Below are 16,308 nucleotides of genomic sequence, written 5' to 3' on the forward strand. Positions count from 1 at the left end.
TTCCCTGATCCATTCACAAATCGTCTTGAATTTTGTGTAAAGAATATAAGACAATTTGTCAATGGATAAAGTAGAAAGCAAGTGACCCACTGTCAATACTGTACAAGAGGCGAACCTATAGCTGGCTCAACTGATTACAGACAGAAAGTAGAAACACTGCACACTGGAACCCAGACAGGATGAGTCAGAGAGTAAGAGATATGGCTTCAGCGCTCCCATGTGCAGTGTTTCTTCTGTGTTCGGATCTGTTTCAGTTAGCCTAAGTGAGCTTGTTTGAATGTTGGTACCTGATCTGTGCTTTGGATTGCAGTTTTTGCAGTTCTTTGAGTAGTACTCCGATTTTTTGGATATGGGTCACACTGGCTGCTTCATGTCATTGTCATTCAGTCATCACTGCTGCTTCATGCATTGTGTTATGTTAGCTGGCTGGCTAGGCTAGTCATGCTAACACTCTTGCTCCAATTCTGTGAGTTGCTGACCAGGAACAAGGATTAAGCCCTCGTTCACACTGAACGCGGGTTTGAAATCGTGTGAGTTAAGCTGAACTCACACGATTTCAAACCCGCATTTCAGTGCGAGTTTGGGGGCGATTTGAATGACATCTGTGCCGATTCATGCACAGATGTCTATTGAAATTGCCCCCAAAGTCACCAAAAGTAGTGCAGGGATGTCGTCCGGGGCGTGGTCACGTATGACGAAACCGGTCAGGCGGTACCTGACGTGACGCTACCACGCCCCTTGAGACGCCCGTTTTTGTATCTACTGCGGGACGCCGTGATTTTACTGTATCTGTTTGCTTTTATGGAAAAATTGTAAGTGCATTTCCTATTAAATCTTTGTTTACCATTTACTGGATTACGCTATGTGCCTTTTATTTTTTCCTTGCAAATTTGGTTCTTACTATCCCTGGAGCTGATTACGAGAGTCCATATCTGATACACATCTCCTCCCATGACAACTGAAGGAATGTTAATACTGTAGTCCTACATCTCAGCGCTGGGGGCCTATCCATTAATTTGGGGGCCTTAGTTTCTGGTAAGCAGCCATTTCTCATACTCCTCACTGGTGTATTCCTGCTTCCCCACCTCCTTGGGATCACAGTCTTCCATCTATCACCGTCCATCCTGGGACTTGTTGTTCTATTGATTCATTTTATTTTTTATTTTTGTAATGGACTCTTTTTCACAAAAATGCACAGTTTTTGATATGGATATGTCACTATATCACTTTATATGATTTGTATTTTTTGAGTATCACTTTTACATTCAAAACCGGTTTGTTGTTAGCTACACATTTTATTGGAACTCTAAATAGGTAACCTGCAAATTGTTTTAAAGCGTAGCCTATGGATGGAAATTTTGTAGGTACCAAAGTTGGGTGCCATTCCATGAATGTGCGCAATTTTAAAATGTGACGTTAGGTATCTATTTACTCAGCGTAACATCATCTTTCACATTATACAATAAAAATCGGGCTAACTTTAGTGTTTTGTGTTTTTTTTTCATTCATGAAAGTGTTTTTTTTCCCTAAAAAATCATGTTTCAAAAACTGTGACATAAAAATTGCAACAACCACCATTTTTTTCCCTAGGGTCTCTGCTAAAAAACATATATATATATATAATTATATATATATATATCTATATATATACATCTATATATAGATATAGAGATATACGTATAATGTTTGGGGGTTCTGAGTAATTTTCTATAAAAAAAAAAAATGTGATTTTTACATGTAGAGAGGAGTGCCAGAATAGCCCTGAGCTGGAAGTGGTTTTTAATGTTTGTAATAAATTATCTTTTCTAAGCACGGCACAGCTCTTACAATTTCCAAATATTGGTGGATAATTAAGAGGACAATTTTTGGAAGGTAGATACTGTAGACGTGTATAATGTTTAAAAAAAAGCATGCACAGTGTCTTCTGATCAACATAAAACCCTATGCTGATGGGCTTTTGTTCATGTTAGAAATGCTTCTCCCAAATCCAAACGTATCTCAATGTACCTGATAGCAGGCTGCATTTGCCCATCAACACAAGCAGGACGAAATCTACTTACACAATATCATCTATTAATCACTTACCTTGCCAATAATGGATCTTAGCCAAGCTTTCCACAGCTTCCAGACGGACCATTTTTTCAGGCGACTGGGTTTTCTTCAATAGAAGCCACAGTGGAAACTCATGATCCTCCACATTGCATTTGCTGTGTGGTTCTTCCAGCAAAATAATACATAAAATACATGTCATATATTCTGCCCAACTTTTCTGCTTTCAAGAACACAGTATCTATTTCTATGATTACAGCACTCAAGAAGGGCTACGCAAAAAAAAAAAAAGTCCTCTGCGTGGCAAACGTTTTACTTTCAGGCAGCTACAGTAGATGTTCCTTTCTGTAAGGGCCTGTTCAAGTAGTTGCAGTGGGATAATTGTCATTTAAACCATATATGTAAACCCACTCACTAAAATCTCCCGTAAGGTTTAAAATGTTACTCCAACATTTCATATTTCTGAAATGTGTCTGCTGTACCATGTACTTGTATGAAAAAGTATCATGTTGCTTCCTTTGTGTGAAATCCCAGGTGCTCCTGTCAGTCCCTCTGTTTTCCTGTTAAAAACTGACCATGCTAGGCTATGGAAGCACATCCATCCCAATGTGGTCAGTTTTTTCTTTTTATTCTACCTGGGAGCACAGCCTGTCTATCCTCCAAAGGTTAGATGTGTGCTGGCACTCCCCCCCTGCCTAACTGTTCACTGTGAAGATCAGTGTACTGCTATTTCTCAGCCTCCTGCTCACACACTCCTGCTCAGCTCCTCGCAGTGCACTTTCGCCTCTGCATTTTACACAGGACTGTGTCTGTGCTGCAGTCTTGCTGCTTCTGCCACCCCCTTACCCACTGTCATGAGGATTCTTCACCTCCCCTTATGCAGCTTAGAACAGGGGGCATGTGATGACTTGTAAAGAAATGAAAAAAAAAAAAAAAAAGGTATTCAGAATGATACACACATACACAATTGTTAAAGCATAACTTCACTTTTGTTACGAAGAAAACATTCCCCTCTGGGTAATCTCTGTACATTGCAGGGATTGTAACAAACTTTGTTGCAGATTCCTACCTTTGGTTATTTTGAAGACATCCGTGTGTGTTTCTTTGTGCCCATGTGGGAAAAGGAGTCTAATGGGAGTGGTTTCTTAATTATCAATCAGCTGTGCACCTGCAAAGCTCTAATGAGGAATGCTACTGGATCTGCATCCCTTTAGACGTGTTCCTATTTGGAGTATCTCACCAAAAATGACATTTTTTTGCAGGGGATGCCTGAAATCTGATTTGTGTCTTAGTGTAGACTTCTGGGAAAATCAGTGAGCCAATCCCACAAGCAGAAAATTATGTTTCCTGGGGGGCATACTCTACACATTCTGTGAACAAAACACCTCCAGGTAGCCATGGCTTTTTTAGAAAATTACAGCTGCTGCAGATTGAAAGGGAAAGGTAATTTTTAATACCATTCAATTACAATATGATTTGTGTCGCAATTGTATATGCTATATAATTTTTTTTTTATTTTCTATTTTTTTTCCCCGCGAAAGTGGAGTTAGCCTTTAAGCCTTGCATTTCTGTTTTACAAGGTAAAGGTTCGCATATACTTTAACTACTTGCATTTCTGTTTTACAAAGTAAAGGTTTGCTCATACTTTAACAATTTCAGCTCCGGAAGACTTTACCCCTTCCTGACCAGACCATTTTTTGCTATACCGCACTGTGCTACTTTAACTCATAATTGCGCGGTCATGCAATGCTGTACCCAAATTAAATTTATATCTTTTTTTTTCCCACACAAATAGAGCTTTCTTTTGGTGGTATTTGATCACCACTGGATTTGTTATTATTTGAAAAAAGACTGAACATTTTGAAAAATAAACAATATTTTTTACTTTCTGATATAAAACATATCCAATAAAAAAATTCAAATTTCAAATATTTTGGCCAAAATGTATTTTACTACATGTCTTTGTTAAGAAAAATCCCAATAAGTGTATATTTATTGGTTTGCGTGAAAGTTATAGCCTACAAACTATAGTATGTAAACTAGAATTTCTATTTATTTATTTTATCAGGGGTGATCATCGACTTATAACGGGAGTGCGGCGAGAAATCTGACACTAACTGAGGCTGGGGGGGGGGGGGGCGGGACTGACTACCTGCCATTGACATCACCAGTGACATATTATTAACCCTGGCTGGGAAGGGGTTAATACCTAGAGCGATCAAAAGGTTCAAATGTGTGCCTAACTATGTGTAATGTGTGTAAAGTGTGCTGCTTTTACTAACCGATCTCTAGTTTTCTCATCCCTATTTTGCAGGGATGAGAAACATAGATATCGTTCCCTGTGTACAGAACTCTGTGTTGAATGTCAACACAGAGCTCTGGGCTGTGACTGTACACAGCCAAACAGCAGGTCTCAGCCATGAATCATTAGCTGGGACTTGCTAACAGGCTCCCGCTGTGTAAAATCACAGCGGGTGCTGGCTTGGAGGCGTCTATGTGTGTGCCTGATACCAGGAAGTAGGCAGTGACGTACAGGTCTACCTACAGCGAACCGGCTATCCACAGTACATTGGGGGTGGGTGATCATTAAGTGGTTAACGGCTAAGTTCACCTGAACATGTTATGTGGTACACCTGTATTTAGGTAGAACATATAACATGTTTAGCATGCACCCCCTCATCCCCGGATCCCACCCTACTTCAACTCTTCTTCTGCCGGCTGCTGAGGGGGATCTTTTCAGGATGGAGAGTGGGGAAGGGGGCCAGTAAATATGTAATTCAGACAGGCCCCTTCCCTGTCTGAATGAACAGAGTAAGTAATCAATACCTGTTTGTTTGTACGGCTGGAGCCGCCTGTTACTCTATGGGGATGCACCTGCTATATGAACACAGCTACACACCTGTCAAATTAGGACCTGTGGCTGTGTTCATAAAGTTTTTGCATCCCCATAGCATAACACAGGCTCCAGCCACATAAAAAAAATGTGGTTGACATTGTACAGGGCACAGTACCCACGTGAATGAGCCCCAACTTCATTCACATACAGAGCTTTATTTATTACCTCAATACAGTTTTATCTTTTAGATTTAGCAGGAATGTTGTAAGTTATGTTAGATTTGTGTCCACTAGTAATGATTTTATTGTAATTTTTTGTGAAAAGGAAATGATGACACAGAAAACAGTCAGAAAAATCACAGAAAACAAAACAAAACAGCTAAACGTAATTTTTTTAAAAAATGCATACAAATGCAGGTAAACGCAAGTGCTTCCATGCCAGTGTTCATGCCCTGAATGAATAGACTACAAGTACAGTCATTCATTGCGGCTGACATGAACTGTGAGGGCGCTGGTGAGCATCCTTGTAGTTCATTAATCTTCCTGCTCTCAAGTAAGGTACAGGCAGACAGCTATCCTGAAAGTCTGCAGGAGCTTGACAATAAGCAGTTGCAATGCTCTGCAGGCTTAGTACAAATAAATAAATAAATAAATGCTACTTTTTTTTACCTGTAAAAAAATGTGCTTATATTTTTTTTTTTCAAAAGGTGAACTTATTTTTTAACATGGTAATGTAATTTCCAAAGCAGTTTTCATTTTCCTTAATGAACCGATTTTATAATTTCTCCATTACATTCTGTGCTAGGAACAATTGTCACCAGATTAAGTAGAGAGGGTGAATTTGTAGTGGAAACACACAGAGCGGAAAAAAAGTTTCTCACCCTTCCTCACTTTATCAAAAACTAGAAACTGTTTGGCAATAGGTACAATTCAATGCATTTTAACTTTATTCGAGATTCTGCAATTTAATTTCATAAAAGCATTGTTCATAAAAACTGGCCTGCTACATAATATGACAAAAAATATACCTCCATCAGACTCTCTTTGAAAGATATTGGCTGAGGCTTCCAAAGCTTTTCTTGCTGTTTTGTGGAGTTCTTTTCTTATTCGATTTGTGAAGCCTAAAGGCAAAAAGAACACATCAATACTGAAGATGGAAAAGAAGATGATTAATATTGTATGGAAGCTGCGACTTCCTTCCAAAATTAACTTACAAGATGCATGTTACTATAAATCGAATATTTCTAGTGAAACATTTGTTTTCTTTGATAACTAAACTCTAAATTGGCTGTATACCAATAAAAACTTTAGCAATAGGATCTGAAATATGCAGAAGGGAACTGAAAAAATTAACATTGAGCCTCTGATCTGAGGGTTAGCACTCAGCGTTGCAGTTCAGGTTATGCTGTAGTTTACACCTGCCCTTATTAAGTGTGCTTTAGTAGATTGCTGGACATTAACCATATGCCTCATCAACAGGTTAGTTTGGTCATGTCCTGGAGTCCGGCATGCCCTACTTCTTTCTGAGTGTTCATGCCATGGATATTGCTGCAAATTAAGTGGGTAGGTTTGTATTTCATCGTCTGTGCTTATCCTGTACATCATCTCTTATTGTCAGTCATTGCTCTGTCTACCTGCCCAGAACCTGGTCTCCAGAATTGGGTTGTCTATGGCTGATCTGACCATCAGCATGCTGAATCTGTATCTGACTCTGCTGTTTGCTCTGCCTACCTGGTGATACAATAAATTGCCCAAACTCCATGACAGAAGCAATTCCCTGTACGGAAATTTCAGAAAACCTCTAATACAACTAAGGGGAGTCAACCTAAATGACAACGCAATGTAATGCTATACTCCATGTACCTGACATAACTGCATTCCTGAGCCATAACTTGGAAAATGTTTGCTAGGATTTCAAGAAAGCTACTGATTACAGTTTTTCAAACCCAACCTCAGGCATCAATTAGCGTGAATGCAGATTTCCTCTCTGAATTATGAGTGGGATAACACTGATTAAAGAGTCTAGGCAGATTTGCATGTACTTTAGTATGGAAATCCACAAAACATATATTAAACAAATACAATTATGAATATAAATAGGGCTGTGCTAAGCAGCAGGCAGACAAGGGTGAGATAAGCACCCAAGCTAAAAAAACAGGTATGAGAAAAAGCAACAGTGCCCCATGATATCAAATCAGCAAATTCTATCAAGAATCAAAAAAGCAAATTCTATTTGTGGAATGGACTTCCTCGAACTGACTGACTGTAACACTTTGGAATAGACTTTGGAATAGAATAGAATAATAGAATAGACGTGTTGAAGTCAAAAACTACTAAGGAAGAACCTTTTTAGTGAAATGTTAGGTTTATATGTAGTTTCAAGTTTTGTCATTGTACACATTTTACCATTAAAATCCGAAATATTGTTTTGATTTCACATGTAACATACAGTAAAGCATTATTATATAACTATATTTATATATGCCCTATATTTTCCACAAGTTACTGATTATAATAATACCTGTTAAATCAATAATTAAATCTGTGTATAAATGTGGCTCCACAATTGGGTGCACAGCTCATAATCACTTAGAAACAAATATATATGGAAATATTTCTTACTTTGGAAGTCATTTTGAACCAATGGGACGGAATGCAAGTAAATGTAGGACTTAAGCTTCTCCTGCCGCACTGCCTGTGTATCAAGCGTAATAGACCTTCTAAGAGACCGGATTTCATATGTGAAAAGCAAACACCCACTGATAAAAAAAAGAACAAAATCTTTAAAATGGTGCAAGAGAACTGTAAATAGATGAGCTGCTGTAGAAAAAAAAAAGCAAACGAAATGCAAATGGAAGTGATGCTAATAGTAGCCAATGGTTGCTATTGCTGTTTGCTCAAGTATAATTAAAACTGCAATACTTACCTTGGCAGCCCTATTATGAAGAGGTACTACTAAAAAGTTAAGTCCTGCACCTGATCCTCAGGCTGCATGGGGCTGCAGTTGGAGTTGTACTCACTCTTTCAATGCTGATGGAAGCTGTGCTATGTGGCTACCTGAAACCTGTACAGTCCATTCCAGAACAGCACTCACCAGTGCAGGTAAAATCCATACGTTTATCAAATTCCACTGTCCTAAAATGGTCATGTTCACACCAAACCACTCTATTAAATCCAAGAAAAGTTTGGGATTTAGGGGTATGAGGAACACTTCTAAAGATAATTGCTTGAAGAGCCTGCATGTGTATGAGCATCGAAATTATTTTACACAAAAAAAATAATTGGCTAAGTATACATAAAAGCAAATCTTTATTTACTTTTGGATTCCATGGGGAAGGGTTAAACCCCACCCGCCATTTTTTTCCCATCTGCATCCCTGTTTAGGTTATCATGAGAGGAAGAAGAGAAATACTATCTTTCAACGGGGACGAATGTTCTAGTGACAAATGTCTAAAATGGGAATTCCCTTCACTTTGGGCAGATCTCTTCAAGACAGGAACTAAAGTGAAATTTCCTCAGCATGACAGACAGCACAGAAGCCACTTGATATGGGACCTAACCCTTCCCCACTCGATCCTAAACTTAAAAGGGCGTTTGTGCTATGCATACACTTTAAACTTATATGTTGTACTAAAGTACTCCAGCTTACTATGGTCTTCAAAGGGCAGCATGGGAGAAATAATTAATTAAAATATTAGTTGACCTACCAAACACCAACACACCTTGATCCAAAAAAAAAGTATTGCTCATTAGTCCCAAACTGTTTTATATAACTATTGGGCCCTATTACTGGCACTTACATTACCCAGGATTGATCATCAATCTATCTGCTTTCTCTTGTCTCTTTACTTTGACAATCATGGATACATGAACTTACCCTAATAACAATGATCCTGCTATCTTGGCGATATTTTCTGAAACAAAAACAGAATTAGGCACTGTAGTACTGTGTAAAATTTACAATGATTACATTGTAACTCTATCATCAGACACTAATTTAGTTCTCCTCAGCCAATAAAATATTTTGGCCATGATTAAACAGATTATATTTGTGGTTGGGGTTGCACGGTGGCTTAGTGGGTAGCACCTATGCCTTGAAGCACTGGGCCCCTTGTTTAGAAGCTTGGCCAAGGCATTATCTGCATGGAATTTGTATGTCCTCCCTGCGCTTCCGTGGGCTTCCTCTGGGTACTCCATTTTCATCCCACACTCCAAAGACATGTTCATAGGTTAACTGGCTCCTGTCTAAATAGGCCCTAGTATAAGTGTACAAACTGTCTATGCACATGTGTTATCACATTCATCATGCTGGTCTCAAGCCCAGGATAAATGCAGGTCTGGAGGAGGCAGACTTCTGTCTTCTTATAAATGCAGGGGGTCATCCTGCATGTCTCCTGCTTGGATCAGCATCATGCATTGCCATAGTGCTGGCAGGCCAGCCACCAACACCTTCTAGAGCGTCATTGGTTGTTATGGTGCTGGCTGTCAGTCCCCTTGCACCATGGCAAGCCATGACGCTGATCCAGGGCAACTTGCATCCAGTGCTTGCAGCACCCAATTGGCACCCCTGGTGAGAAACACTGACCTAAAACATACACTAGTGCTGCATTCAGATCTTTAAAATTATGGTTAATGCACATGAGCGTAAAACTAGCTGCGTTCTGATCTGTAATGTATAATGTCTGCATGAGCCCTTATGCTGTAATAGAAAATATTGTTTCAATTTCAAGACACATTTCTCCAAACTGCCTATAGCTAAACAGGTGAATGAGGGCTTGTTTTAAAGTGCTTTTTCTGCCTATTAAGACTATGTACAGTACATACAGTTTTGCCGGGTGTGAAAAAAATGCTGTAAATAGTTATTAGTTAATATTTTATTTTTATCAATTAACAAAATGTAAAGTATACGAACAGAAGAGAAATCCAAATAAATCAATATTTGATGTGACCATTCTTTGCCCTCAAAACAGCATCAATTCTTCTAGGTACATGTTAGGAACGCTCCCTGAGCACACTGATGTGCTGTCATGAGTCTGCCATTTAAAGGGTTAACCCAGTGCAGACTAATTGCAGTAATTGGCAACAGGCTGCCTTATTTAAACACCTCAGCAGCACTGTCTCTTTTCTGTCTTGTCTACAGCTCCTGCCGTTGTTCCTGAACCTGTGACCTGTTTCCTGCTGATTTCCTGTTGACCTTTTGGCTCGTCCCAGACTCTGCTTGTCTGCTGCCCGTCCTGACCCCGGCTTGTTTGACCATTCTCTCGGATCTTCCTTGTCTGTTTATCTCCCTTCGGACCTTGACTGGTTCACCCTTGGTGGGTCGACCCTGAAGACCACAACCTGGTATTCACACGCAGCGAAGTCCATCCTCACCACCAGAGGCTCTGGCGAAAACCAGTGGATACTTAGATTCCGCACCTCAGGCTAGTCTGTGTCACTTACCTTGGGGGTTCCTGTGCAAGCTCCACCCTCTAGCGAACATCAGGGCCTTCCTCTGCCATCAGGTTACCACCAGCAACCTAACAGTACACTTGCACACAGTTTTTGAAGGAACTGTGCACATCTGTTTTCCAAACATTTTGGAGAACTCAGCACAGATCTTCTGTGGATGTAGGCTGCCTCAAATCCTTCTGCCTTTTCATGTAATCCCACACCGACTCGATAAGGTTGAGATTAGGGCTCTGTGGGGACCAAACCATCACTTTCAGGACTCCTTGTTCCTCTTAACCTTGAAGATAGTTCTAAATGATATTGGCTTTATGTTTGGGGTCGTTGTCCTACTGTAGAATACATTTGGGGCCAATCACATGCCTCAGTGATGGTATGGCATGATGGTTAAGTATCTGCCTGTATTTCTCAACATTGAGGACACCTTTGATCCTGTTCAAATCTCTAACTCCATTTGCAGAAATGCAGCCCCAAACTTGCAAGGAACATCTATCATGATTAAATTGTTGCCTGCAGACATTCATAATTGTACTTGGGCCCTTAGGCGAACAAACTGCCTCCTGCAACAGCCAATTATTTAAAATTTTGATTCAGTCCAGAGCACCTGCTGACATTTTTAATTTTTCTGAACCCCAGTTCCTATGTTTTTGTGTATAGTTCAGACGCTTAGCCTTGTTTCCACTTTGGAGGAATGGCTTTCTGGCCACAATTCTTTCATGAAGACCACTTCTGGCCAGACTTCTCTGGACAGTAGAAGGGTGTACCTGCATCCCACAGGTTTCTGCCAGTTTTGTGCTCATGGCACTGCTGGTCATCTTCCGATGTTGAAGAGAAGTATGATGTGTCTTTCATCTGCTGCATTAAGCTTCCTTGGGCCAACCACTGCATCTACGGTCCTCAACATTGCCCAATCAATGGTATTCTCAGGGGTAAGAAATATAGGCAGATACTTAGTCATCATGTAATACCATCAGGGAGGTGTGTGATTGGCCCTGAATTTATTCTGCAGCAAGACAACCCCAAACATACAGCCAATGTCATTAGGAACTATCTTCAGCATAAAGAAGAACAAGGAGTCCTGAAAGTGATGGATTGGCACCGACAGAGCCCTGAATTCAGCATTATTTTTAATATTATACAAGATTTGCATAGTATCAAATGTTTGCACAGGGCAGACAGTACAGTTACAATACAATTTAATACACAAGGATTCAGAGGGCCCTGCTTGTTACAGCTTACAATCTAAAAGATGTGGGTCAATGAACACAAAAGATAATAATTGTGGGAGATGAGCTGATGGAGAAAGTGAAAGCACAGTTGTTAGTTGGAGGCAGGAAAGGCTTGTCTGAAAAGAAGGGTTTTCAGGGATCGCCTAAAATTTGACAGAGCAGGAGATAGTTGCGCAGATTAGGGTAGGGAGTTCTAAGAGGCTCAGGAAAAGTCCTGGAGGCGGGCATTGGAGGAGATGACAAGGGGCATCATCAAGTCTGTCTTGGATTACATTAAGAGACAGAAGGATTGGAGGCAGCCTACATTCACAGAAGATCTGTGCTGAGTTCTCCAAGATGTTTGGAACAACCTACCTGCCGAGTTCCTTCAAAAACTGTGTGCAAGTGTACCTAAAAGAATTGATGCTGATTCTAAACCATAATGCCACATATAGATTTGATTTATATTTTTCTTCTGTTCGTTCACTTTGCATTTTGTAAATTGATAAAAATAAACAATTAAATTATATATTTTTGAAAGCATTCCTTCTTTACAGCATTTCTTCTCACCTACCTAAAACTTCTGCACAGTACTGTACTTTGTGGGCATAGTCTATATGTTACATATTTGTGAATACAGTAGCTAGCTTTACTTCTCCAATGGCATGAAAAGGAGTCTTCCTGCTAAATTCTCCTCACTACGCTGTACTGTAGTGACATAGGGGTCAGTGAGAAGCACAGAGGTAGACCAGGAGACCAAGACTCCCAGAAGTGTTAGTTTCTACAGTAATTTTCAGCAGACGATTGCTCTTGAACGCAGCATAATTTTGTGATGTGAGCAGCAGGAATGGTAAGTATCTACCTTTACAGGGTATTCTTTGTGGCTATTTTAATATTCCTAACAGGATTGCTATAAAAAGAGACTGGGCACAAATATACATAAGCTATAAGCTATGAGATTTACTTTAAATCATTTCTAAAAGTAAGTTATATACAGTAAACTTACTGATATCTTTCCAGCTGCGCTCAGGTCTTGAAGCTGTGCCAGAAGTGCTAACCTTTCTGTAGCAGAAGAGACAGTAGGTTGCAACTGACATTTTTCACCTGTAGATGAAAAAGGAAGACATTAAGGAAACAGTTAGCATTTCGACAGGTTTACTGATTCTCGAACTGTGCTATGTCCTCTCTACCTTGAACAGTTTGGGACTTAAATGGGAAAAGAAAAGAAAATGCAAAAAGAAATCCCCAATACAGTCAATAGTAACTTGACTGGATATATATATATATATATATATATATATATATATATATATATACTGTATATACTATATATATATATACTGTATGTATATATATATATATATTTATTTTCAAATGCAGGAGGCTTTCAGTTTGCAAATATTTTAAATTGACAGGCCATCTTGACAAGTCTCTTCCATAGCATTTGAGAAAGGTAACAAAGGTAGCACTACCATCTGAGAGAAGTGATGTATTTCCTGCTTCCTTGCTAGGAATCAGATGTGTAATAGGGTAGTTCTTTCACTCCCTAAAACGCAACTAAACTTTCTCAGTTAACATTAACTATTTTAATCCTTATGCTGCAAGTTTTATTAAACAGATAGGAAGGTATATACTATTTGTTTTAATCTTTTTTTTTACATTTCTTCAATTGATTTCTGGTTTCTAGCTTAGGCCAAAATGATGTCATCCATCTCTAAATGTCTTCATGGACATTTTCTTTCTTTCACCTGGAGGAGGGGTGGAGAGGTTTTCTTAGAAATGCACATTCTCCTGCCTGCATGCCTGAGCTAAGGGCAGATGGATTACAGGAAGTAAATGCTACATGAATCATCTGCCTTTACTAAAGATAGGGAGCCATGTCATCTGCTGGTGTTGGTCCACTGTGTTTTATCAAGTCCAAAGTCAGTGCAGCCCTCTACCAGAAAATTCTGAGCACTTCATGCTTCCCTCTGCTTTATGGAGATGCTGATTTCATTTTCCAGCTGGACTTGGCACCTTCCCACACTGCCAAAAGTACCAATACCTGCTTTAATGATCATGGTATCACTGTGCTTAATTGGCCAGCAAACTCGTCTGACCTAAACTCCATAGAGAATCTGTGGGATGTTGTCAAGAGGAAGATGAGAGACACCAGAACCAACAATGCAGACAAGCTGAAGGCCGCTATCAAAGCAACCTGGGCTTCCATAACACCTCAGCAGTGCCACAGGCTGATCATCTCCATGCCACGCCACATTGATGCAGTAATTCATGCAAAAGGAGCCCCGACCAAGTATTGAGTGCATACTATACTGTACATGGACAAACTTTTCAGTAAGCCAACATTTTTGTATTAAAAATCCTTTTTTTATTGGTCTTATATAATGTTCTACTTTGTTTGAGATTCAGAATTTTGAGTTTTCACTAGCTATAAGCAGAGTTGTATAAAGTACTCGAAACCCATACTTGAGTAAAAGTACAAGTGCTCGATCAAAAAGTGACTTGAGTAGAAGTGGAAGTGCTCGATCAAAAAGTGACTTGAGTAGAAGTACTAAAGTATTCAACATTTTTTGTACTTAAGTATTGCAAGTAGTTTTTTTTTAAATTTTGCTACTCAAGTACTGAAAGTAAAAGTACAAGTACTGTGTTATGTAGTTATTAAAGAAAGAAGTCAAAAGTTTGAACATCATATTGTTTTTTATTATTTCAAATGCAGCTTTTATTTATACATACAGTAGCATTTATTTTGGTATGCGCTGATAATACACATGTTTTGAGCTTCATGACACCTGCCATCTACTGTTCTGGCAGTGGTAATTTTTATAATAGTAACGAGTAACGATGCAGCACAAAAAAAAAATATCGGAGTAGAAGTATTGAAATCATCGAAAAAATGTAGTGAAGTAAAAGTGGAAGTAGGAGAAAAAAATTCTACTCTAGGAAAGTACAGATACCGCCTTTCGGTACTTAAGTACAGTAGTGAAGTAGTTCTACTTAGTTATTATACATCTCTGGCTATAAGCCATAATCATCAAAATGAGAAGAAAGAAATACTGAAATACAGGGAGTGTAGAATTATTAGGCAAATGAGTATTTTTGAGGATTCATTTTATTATTGAACAACAACCATGTTCTCAATGAACCCAAAAAACTCATTAATATCAAAGCTGAGTATTTTTGGAAGTAGTTTTTAGTTTGTTTTTAGCTTTAGCTATTTTAGGGGGATATCTGTGTGTGCAGGTGACTATTACTGTGCATAATTATTAGGCAACTTAACAAAAATCAAATATACATTATACCCATTTCAATTATTTATTTTTACCAGTGAAACCAATATAACATCTCAACATTCACAAATATACATTTCTGACATTCAAAAACAAAACAAAAACAAATCAGTGACCAATATAGCCACCTTTCTTTGCAAGGACACTCAAAAGCCTGCCATCCATGGATTCTGTCAGTGTTTTGATCTGTTCACCATCAACACAGAGAGGTGTACTGTTTTCCCTCCTTGTAAATCTCACATTTGATGATGGACCACAGGTTCTCAATGGGGTTCAGATCAGGTGAACAAGGAGGCCATGTCATTAGCTTTTCTTCTTTTATACCCTTTCTTGCCAGCCACGCTGTGGAGTACTTGGACGCGTGTGATGGAGCATTGTCCTGCATGAAAATCATGTTTATCTTGAAGGATGCAGACTTCTTCCTGTACCACTGCTCGAAGAAGGTGTCTTCCAGAAACTGGCAGTAGGACTGGGAGTTGAGCTTGACTCCATCCTCAACCCGAAAAGGCCCCACAAGCTCATCTTTGATGATACCAGCCCAAACCAGTACTCCACCTCCACCTTGCTGGCATCTGAGTCGGACCGGAGCTCTCTGCCCTTTACCAATCAAGCCACGGGCCCATCAAGACTCACTCTCATTTCATCAGTCCATAAAACCTTTGAAAAATCAGTCTTGAGATATTTCTTGGCCCAGTCTTGACGTTTCAGCTTGTGTGTCTTGTTCAGTGGTGGTCGTCTTTCAGCCTTTCTTACCTTGGCCATGTCTCTGAGTATTGCACACCTTGTGCTTTTGGGCACTCCAGTGATGTTGCAGCTCTGAAATATGGCCAAACTAGTGGCAAGTGGCATCTTGGCAGCTGCACGCTTGACTTTTCTCAGTTCATGGGCTGTTATTTTGCGCCTTGGTTTTTCCACACGCTTCTTGTGACCCTGTTGACTATTTTGAATGAAATGCTTGATTGTTCGATGATCACGCTTCAGAAGCTTTGTAATTTTAAGAGTGCTGCATCCCTCTGCAAGATATCTCACTATTTTTGACTTTTCTGAGCCTGTCAAGTCCTTCTTTTGACCCATTTTGCCCAAGGAAAGGAAGTTGCCTAATAATTATGCACACCTGATATAGGGTGTTGATGTCATTAGACCACACCCCTTCTCATTACAGAGATGCACATCACCTAATATGCTTAATTGGTAGTAGGCTTTCGAGCTTATACAGCTTGGAGTAAGACAACATGCATAAAGAGGATGATGTGGTCAAAATACTAATTTGCCTAATAATTCTGCACTCCCTGTATATGACTCTGTGTGTAATGAATCTATATAAAATATATGAGCTTCACATTTTGAATTGAATTACTGAAATACTGTAAATTTACATTTTGATGGTATTGTAATTTTTTTGAAATGCACCTGTAGCCTAAACATCTTAGTTCAGTACACTAGAACAGGGGACCCTAAGCCCCTGGCTGTGTTACAGTACC

At 39.3% G+C, this 16,308-nt stretch overlaps 1 protein-coding gene across 1 annotated transcript in view; it reads right to left on the bottom strand.

Moving 5' to 3' along the window:
* The window catches only part of LOC309549492 (general transcription factor IIH subunit 5), a 137,927-nt gene that overhangs the window by 75,518 nt on the left and 46,101 nt on the right, over positions 1-16,308 (bottom strand). Inside the window, exons 2-6 of the mRNA XM_082249821.1 lie at positions 12,547-12,644; positions 8,762-8,798; positions 7,507-7,643; positions 5,913-6,005; positions 2,086-2,217 (exon numbers count right to left, since the gene is read on the bottom strand). Coding sequence (XP_082105947.1) covers positions 2,086-2,217; positions 5,913-6,005; positions 7,507-7,643; positions 8,762-8,798; positions 12,547-12,637 — 490 coding nt within the window. The 5' untranslated portion in view covers positions 12,638-12,644. The remainder of the gene's footprint in view (positions 1-2,085; positions 2,218-5,912; positions 6,006-7,506; positions 7,644-8,761; positions 8,799-12,546; positions 12,645-16,308) is intronic.

This window comes from Pelophylax lessonae (genome assembly GCF_965119305.1).
Source record: "Pelophylax lessonae genome assembly, chromosome: 3".
NCBI lineage: Eukaryota > Metazoa > Chordata > Amphibia > Anura > Ranidae > Pelophylax > Pelophylax lessonae.